This window comes from Cebidichthys violaceus, unplaced genomic scaffold, assembly GCF_023349555.1.
Source record: "Cebidichthys violaceus isolate CVI_PGR_0920_01 unplaced genomic scaffold, fCebVio1.0.p SCAF_36, whole genome shotgun sequence".
Lineage (NCBI taxonomy): Eukaryota > Metazoa > Chordata > Actinopteri > Perciformes > Stichaeidae > Cebidichthys > Cebidichthys violaceus.
Genome location: NW_027176550.1, coordinates 1,094,446 through 1,102,190, shown reverse-complemented (window position 1 = coordinate 1,102,190; position 7,745 = coordinate 1,094,446). Strand labels below are relative to the sequence as shown.

The window sequence follows — 7,745 nt, the reverse complement described above, 5'->3', positions numbered from 1 at the left end:
ACACATACATACATACATACACACACACACACACACACACACTAACAGTCCGTTTATCGTAATGTCATTAAAGTTAAATATCTCGAGGTTTCATTCTCTTTGGCGCCGCCTGTGGCGATAAGCAGTCATTACAGGTGTGTTTTTTTTTTTGGGGGGGGGGGGGGGGGGGGGGGTTCAACTTCCCAGAGTTCCCGTCAGTGTCGTCAGTGTGACGTCACATTTGTTTTGGATTTGGTTTACGAGTCACTTCGCTAGCAGAGAAAAGAAACGGAGCGTCGCTTCGCACACGAGTGAGTTAATTAAAGGGCGAGTCTGTTGCGTTAGCTCCACCTACTCTCTCTGGCCGACCAATCACGGCTGAGTGACGGGAAAACGCGACATTTATTACTTTAAAACAACGTAAATGATAGAGTGAGTGGAATATAATTAAATATGGCCTCCATCTTGACGTATCAACGGTTGAAAACCACGGCGCAGAACCTCCATTAATATGCAAATTATTAGAACAAAATATGACGTTAAAACCAAAGCAACCCCAGTGAAAGCTCCAGTAGCGAGGTCACTGCTCAGTGTGAACCCTGTCGTCTGGATTGTGTGTTTATTTTGACGTATTTCACATGTTCTTTAGCTGCATAAACACCACAGAAGAAGACCTGTGGACACATCCAGAGCCAACGGTCTGCCTGCAGGCTGTCAGAATGTCGTATTACTCAAACTCTCTGAAGAGAGACTCGTTTTTAAGCAAACAAGAGAAGCAGCGTCGCCTCACCTCTTCCTGCTTCCTCCTCTTCCAGCGCAGCTGAGCGTTCGCCGCCGCCATCGCCTCGATCACAAACGTGGTCGTCATGTAGCTGAAAGAAGGAAAGACGACAGGGAGGTTTTGAGGACTCGATTCCGGCCTTCAGCCAGACAGAACGACAGGTGATGCATGAGGGGGAAGTAAAACGGTAGACGTGTGGAACAAAAGTCACCTCATGAAGCCTAAAAAGGAGATGAGCGCGATGCTGACCACCCAGCCGGCCGCGGCGAAGGCTTTGGGCATCGTCAGAGCTCCTGTTCCCACGATCAGGTTGAACATGTACACCAGACCCACCTGCAGGAGGAGGAGGAGGAGGAGGAGGAGGAGGAGGAGGAGGAGGAGGAGGAGGAGGAAGAAGAGTGGGATGAGCTGAAGAAAGACAGCTCATAAAAACAGCTGCTGTTGCATTTTTCGAGTTTTTTCTTTCATGCAAAATCAAAAGCGCTGCGAAGGACAACATCTCTGCTCATCTTATCTGTTAGCAAAAGGCTTTAATGATTCATAGAAATCATGCCGACGTAAGCAGTGAGGCCCTGATGTGCACAACAGGAGGACGTGTGAGCAGTTTAGTTTCCTCTTTATTCTCCACCGCACTTTCACATCTACTCACAAAACACGTCACGCTTGAAACACAACGGGCGGTTAACTTAAGTAGCTCAGGAGGAAACAGAAACACAGTGTGAAGATTAAAACACCTAAAAGCAATCGGGAGAGAGAGAAAGGCTGAGACTTCTGTCGTGTCATATTTAACATTTTAACAGCTGTCACAGTGTGAAGAGATATTAAAGAAACACTCAAATGAACCGCAGCCTCATGCATGATATGATATATACATGATACTCACAAAAGGGGAGTAGGGTTCCCCGCTCTCTGTGATTCCACCTGCCATGGTGGACGACTGGTCCTCACCTGAGGAACAACAACAGACAGACAGGAAGTTAAATCCAGTTTTTATCACTTATTTAATCAAGATTTAAATCATAATCATAGTTAAGTCAACTATTGCCCAGACAAGGTCTGTAATGTAATGATACACATTGAAAATGGAAGAAAAGAAACAGATAATAAATGGTTGTTCGGGTTGAAAAGAACTCCCATTGCGCATCTTGCAATTTAATATTTACTTTAATGTTGGCACACAATGTGTGCACGTGTCAAAGATAATTAAAGACATTTATTAAATGATAGGGACCACTTTTCAATTCGGCTTGGTCATAATTCAGAAAGCAGCACGTGTTAATATAATAATAATCCTCTTTTACCGACTTTGTTGATCTGACGTTTCCTTGCTAGCAGCCCAGCTAGCCGCGTAGCTTAGAACATATATGCTATCACACTAAACATACAATATATGTTAACGTTTCATTACATGCACTAGTACACGTGTGGGACTAGATCCGCGTGTCGTTAAAATAAAACCCAACAGTAAAACACTCCTCACCTCACTTCTGTCCAGTGTGTCTTTGCTAGTTTAGCCGCTAAGCTAGCCAGAAGCTGAGAGAAGCAGCTGATCTGCACCCCGCAGGAAGAAACACGTCAAGCTAATGCTAGCATACAATGCCACTTCCGGTGCTGGCTTTCAAAGTAAAATCTTCCTCGTCGTGCGTTAACGGTTGATGTAAAAACAAAAAAGCTTTTATTGCGAAGGTAAAAAATATATATATTTGATCGTTGTTGTTGTTGTTGTTGTTGTTGTGTTTAGCTTGATGCGACTGTTGGTGGGTTAGCTCGGTCAGTTAACTGTTGGTGCGTGAAACAAATCACGAGGTCACATGACACATGTTACGTGTTACGTGACATGTGTCACAGGACACTTGACACTTGTCATATATCACACGTGTACACCTGTATCTGTGTTTTGTATTGTTATTGTGTCTATTTATGAATTATCTACCAGTGGTTCCATCTCAGAGGGATATATTGAATTATTTATAATTTTATAATTATACAAATAATTTCATATTATTTATTATTTACCATGTATTATTTATGTATTTATTGTTTATTATTAATTTATTAATGTATTGTTTATTATTCATTATTTATTCATGTATTGTTTATTTATTACGTTATTTGATGGTTCAAGATTGAATAATGTTGATAACGTTAATGTATCAATAATAATGTGTCTGCATTTCTCACTATTTTCTGTATTTTTTAAAACCAATCAATCGATTGATTAATGGAGGAAATAATCAGCAGATTAATCCACAATGAAAATAATCATAAAAGTTTAAAATGAGCATTAAAATCCTGCTTTTACATGAATGCACGAGTAAATAATAACCCAATGATAGAATATATAACACTGTCACATTTTGAATATTCTAAGAAGGAACATTTTCAACGTAGGATCAAATGTGACAATATCACAATACATATTGTCCTGTTTTTAAATAAACATATAAACACGTGAGAACAAACTCTTAACTCTTTATTAGCAGAACTCCACATTCAGGTACAGACTCCCTCCAGGTTCCATGCTCCACCTACATTCCCCTGGGTCCTAAATCCCTCCAAGTACAGCTTCTTATCACCCTCTATGTACCAACGTACATTTATAACAAATACTACACATAGTACACTCTAATCAGCGTTGCATATGTAAAAAATAGAAAAGAAGAATTAAAGGACGGATAAATTTAGTTATAAAAATATTTAAGATTATTATATTTTGATTTAAGAGCATGCACTGAGCAGATTACACACACACACACACACACACACACACACACACAGACACACACACACACGTCATCTAATCACATTGAAAAGATTTGTGTCATCCACACGAAGTTCATGTACGAGAGGAAACCTGCACCAGTCAGGAAGTAGAGGACGAAGAACACAGAGTCTATGATCTTAGAGAGTCTTCTGTAGCGTCCGGGCTGCCGCTCGTCTTCCTCCCGTCCTCCGGCTTCACGCCGAGCCGCCTTCACTTCCTCCAGGATCAGTCTGAGCAGGTCTCGGTAGTCGGGTCGATTCAGAGGGAGGGAGCTTCCCTCTGGAGGCTCCTCAGCTCCACCAGACTCTGAGGTGAGACGGGGTTTAAAAGGGTTTGTTTCATATTTATTCTCATTACTACCTTTAAGAGGTTTACCTTTGTGAAAGTCGACTTCCAGCTGAATGTCCACTTGGACGCCATCAGGAGTTGGAGCGTTGCTATAAGAACCGTCGAGGTCGTACAGGAAGCCGATCAGCATGGCCTCCAGGACGCTGATCCCCACCAGGGCGAAGATCCCAACACAGTACATGGCTGCAGAGCAGAGGTGAGGAGACATTTGTGGTCAGTGGGATGTTGTCGACACCGGTAGCGATCTCCTCAGTTTATGACTTAAGAACGAGCTGTTGTCAGAGGGTTCATAGCTTTAACTACAAAAACATGAATGCGCTGTAATTCGTAGATATGTCCCGTGTGTGATACACGTCATCGTTGATTTATTTGTGACGTAGCTGCCGTACTTCAGTAGCTTCACTTCTGTAGTTGTTTTAACCCAAAATCACCATCTTTTATTAAACCTAACGAAGTGAAGCCGATGCTTCTCTCTAGTGTCCACCAGGGGGCGACTCCTCTGGTTGTATAGAAGTCTAGTCTAAAATGACTCTACTTCTCTCTTGATTTATTCCCTCAGTAAACATTGTAAACATGAGTTTATGGTCTCAATCTCTAGTTTACAGTCTTCTTCAATACAGCATGATGTTCATTTAGTACATTATGCTCCATTTAGAGTCAAACACACCATAAAGCAGGGGATGATTTAGGGGCGGGGCTACACAGTGATTGACAGGTCTCAAGGCTTCAAAACGTCAGTCCACAAACCAACGGGTGAAGTCACGACGACTACGTTCACGTCTTATATACATGTCTGCGTGGGCAGCTCACCAATCATCGGCAGACTTTCTTCAGTGGACGGCAGCAGGTCCTTCAGAATCAGCAGCAGGACGGAGATGGAGAGCAGAATCGTCACCTTGAAGCTCAGCTTCTCCCCTCGGGCGTCGCTGATGAAGAACGAGGCAATGTCCAGCAGCACGAAATAAAACAAGGGCACGATGAAGATGATCACGTACAGCATCGGCTTCCTGGAGAGTGTGACCTAAAAAAACACACGTTTGTTATTAATTAAAGGAAAACACACAGAATCCATCATCAGATTTCATTATCGATGTGTTCTCACGGTGTATACGAGTCGGCCGTTACGTCCGCCATATGCGACTATTTCCATTTTGTCGAGTTGCCATTCTCCCTGTGTCACCATGGACTGCTCAGACACCCTGGTGAGCTGCGTGTCGTTGAAGAGGGTTCCCAGTGTTATCGCCTCCGCTGCGTGGGGACAAATATGAAAATCATTACAACAGATGTGTTACAAACGGCTGTATGACAGTGAGGCGAGCCTGTGGTGTGACTCTACCGCCGGAGGTCATGGTGGAGAAGGTGAAGTTGCAGCGCTGCGTGTCGAAGGGGAACAAGTTGACGATGAGCAGACAGGTGGAGGTGAGGCGCTGCCGCGTGTTCGCCATCAACGAGCCTGACTGAGACAAACTGATGACCGGACTGTTCTGGATGGTCCCAGAGTCGGACGCACTGAAGATGTGGAGAGACGAGAGGACTTCTTTAATAACACTGGACAATACAGAGACACTCTTATTTCTATTGTTAATTCATGATAATCTGATATCTATTTTTATTATATTCTTACTTCTATTTTTATTATATTCTTATTTCTATTTTTTATTATATGGTTATTTCTATTTTTTATTATATGGTTATTTCTATTTTTTATTATATGGTTATTTCTATTTTTATTATATTCTTATTTCTGTTTTATTATATTCTTATTTATATTTTTTTACTATATTCTTATTTATATTTTTTACTATATTCTTATTTATATTTTTATTATATTCTTACTTCTATTTTTTATTATATGGTTATTTCTATTTTTTATTATATGGTTATTTATATTTTTTATTATATTCTTATTTATATTTTTTATTATATGGTTATTTCTATTTTTTATTATATTCTTATTTCTATTTTTTATTATATGGTTATTTATATTTGTATTATATTCTTACTATTTTTTACTATATTCTTACTTCTATTTTTATGATATTCTTATTTCTATGTTTTATTATATTCTTATTTCTATTTTTTTACTATATTCTTATTTCTATTTTTTACTATATTCTTATTTCTATTTTTATTATATTCTTACTTCTATTTTTTATTATATGGTTATTTCTATTTTTATTATATTCTTATTTTTATTATATGGTTATTTCTATTTGTATTATATTCAAACACCATAATAGTAATTTTTTCACAGAGCGTGTTCTTTTAATAACTCACTCACAGGTGCAAACAATTGTTATTTTTGTCCTAGTATATGTTTAATACGCTGCTCTGTGTAAACGGAACAGGATTTAAAATCTCAAGAACATGTTCTATGAGGTAGAACATTCAGAATGTTTGTAATGTAAATCATATTGTTCTTTTTCTGGACATCTAAAGGATGATTATGAGTGTCCAGGTGTTGTATAACCTGGTGAAGCTCATGAAGAGAGGAGCTTTCCCCTTCATCAAAGAACAAAGTGTAACTCGTACTCCTCCTCGATCTGAACGTCTGGGATCCACAGACTGGACCTCGGAATCGTCACCTTGTCGATCCCACAGAAGTCCGACGGAGTCCAGGAGAGGAACTCACTCGTCCAGCGCTGAGGAGAAGCAAAACACGTTGTGACGCTGCTGAGGATTTATGTTTTCATATCTGGTCATTAAAGATGTTTGAGATCCTCACCATCGCTATCCAGATGTGACTCGTGACAGTTTGAGACTTCTCATTCTGCAGACAATTTATTAAAACAGAAATAAAACAGCGTTGTTTACGAGAGAGGATCGATTCACCCAGAAATCACACATCTGGTGGTGTCTATTCTGCAGCTTTTTAAATATCCGCCATCTTTAATCTGTGGAACAAAGTCCTGGTTACATTGGACTGGTGATAAAAGAAGCATGCAGACCCTTTAATTTAGTAATCCCTGACTGTAAGCATTTAAAATGATACTTAAGTAACAGAAGCATCAGCTGCTAAATGTACTTTAATCAAACCTCTAACTACAGACACATCCTGAAAGATGATTCTTTCTTCACAGGAGAGAACATAAATACATGTTCTAGACTTCAGGAGGTCTGAAACAAAGACATTAGTGGATTTTAGTATTGAGTTTAGTTGAGCTGCAGGTGGAGCTGATTTGAGTTGTAAATAAATAAAAAACACAATAAAATACAAAAATTAAAGAAGCATTTATAAATGAAGTAAATACCTTTCCAACAGTTTAAAAAAAGAAAACTGGCTATTTTTAATATTGAAAAAGGTGAATTTATATGTTTTTACACACACACTCTCTCTCTCTCTGATAATATCATCTTAAAAAGACGCTCACCACTTCTAGAATACCATACAACAGCATGTCCATCTGAACGAGGGTGGGGGTCGTCCAGTTCTTCACGGGCCGCATGACGGCCAGAACTTCATTAGTGGTCGTCAGTTTCAGGTGGGTCAGAAGGCCGCGGTACGAGCAGTCTGAGGCCTGACAGCTGCAAACACCTGGAAGGAGACGCAAAACATTTACACACTTCAACAATATCAGTTCAACTTAAATCTGTTTTAAGTTTAATAACTCACCAATCAAAGCAAGAAGAGCTAGAGTCTTCAGAGGCGACATGGCTGTTTGGCTTCACGTCAATGTGAGCGAAACCCTTTTTAAGCTGCGACGCTTAAACATCGGAACAATACGGCAGCAGAGCGAGCAGAAGAGGCTTCAATGGACCTAATTAATCTCATTGTCAACGCGCTCCGTTGTTCAACCTGCGGCTGAGGAGAAGAGTCAACACCAGGAGCTCTCAGTGTGAATGTGGAAATGGGTTTCAGTGTGCACACCGCTC

At 40.1% G+C, this 7,745-nt stretch overlaps 2 protein-coding genes across 2 annotated transcripts in view; both read right to left on the bottom strand.

Moving 5' to 3' along the window:
- The window catches only part of tmem104 (transmembrane protein 104), a 42,822-nt gene extending 40,498 nt beyond the window's left edge, over positions 1-2,324 (bottom strand). Inside the window, exons 1-4 of the mRNA XM_068725606.1 lie at positions 2,241-2,324; positions 1,644-1,708; positions 972-1,093; positions 770-851 (exon numbers count right to left, since the gene is read on the bottom strand). Coding sequence (XP_068581707.1) covers positions 770-851; positions 972-1,093; positions 1,644-1,688 — 249 coding nt within the window. The 5' untranslated portion in view covers positions 1,689-1,708; positions 2,241-2,324. The remainder of the gene's footprint in view (positions 1-769; positions 852-971; positions 1,094-1,643; positions 1,709-2,240) is intronic.
- A 914-nt stretch (positions 2,325-3,238) lies between these two features.
- LOC137884076 (5-hydroxytryptamine receptor 3A) lies at positions 3,239-7,730 on the bottom strand. The gene is made up of 9 exons (XM_068725757.1): positions 7,486-7,730; positions 7,244-7,407; positions 6,598-6,642; positions 6,405-6,514; positions 5,209-5,381; positions 4,975-5,120; positions 4,683-4,893; positions 3,900-4,055; positions 3,239-3,830 (listed from the first exon to the last, which is right to left on the bottom strand). Exons 1-9 carry the CDS (start codon positions 7,523-7,525, stop codon positions 3,562-3,564), a joined length of 1,314 nt encoding a protein of 437 aa, XP_068581858.1. The 5' UTR covers positions 7,526-7,730; the 3' UTR covers positions 3,239-3,561.
- Between the last annotated feature and the right edge of the window lie 15 nt (positions 7,731-7,745).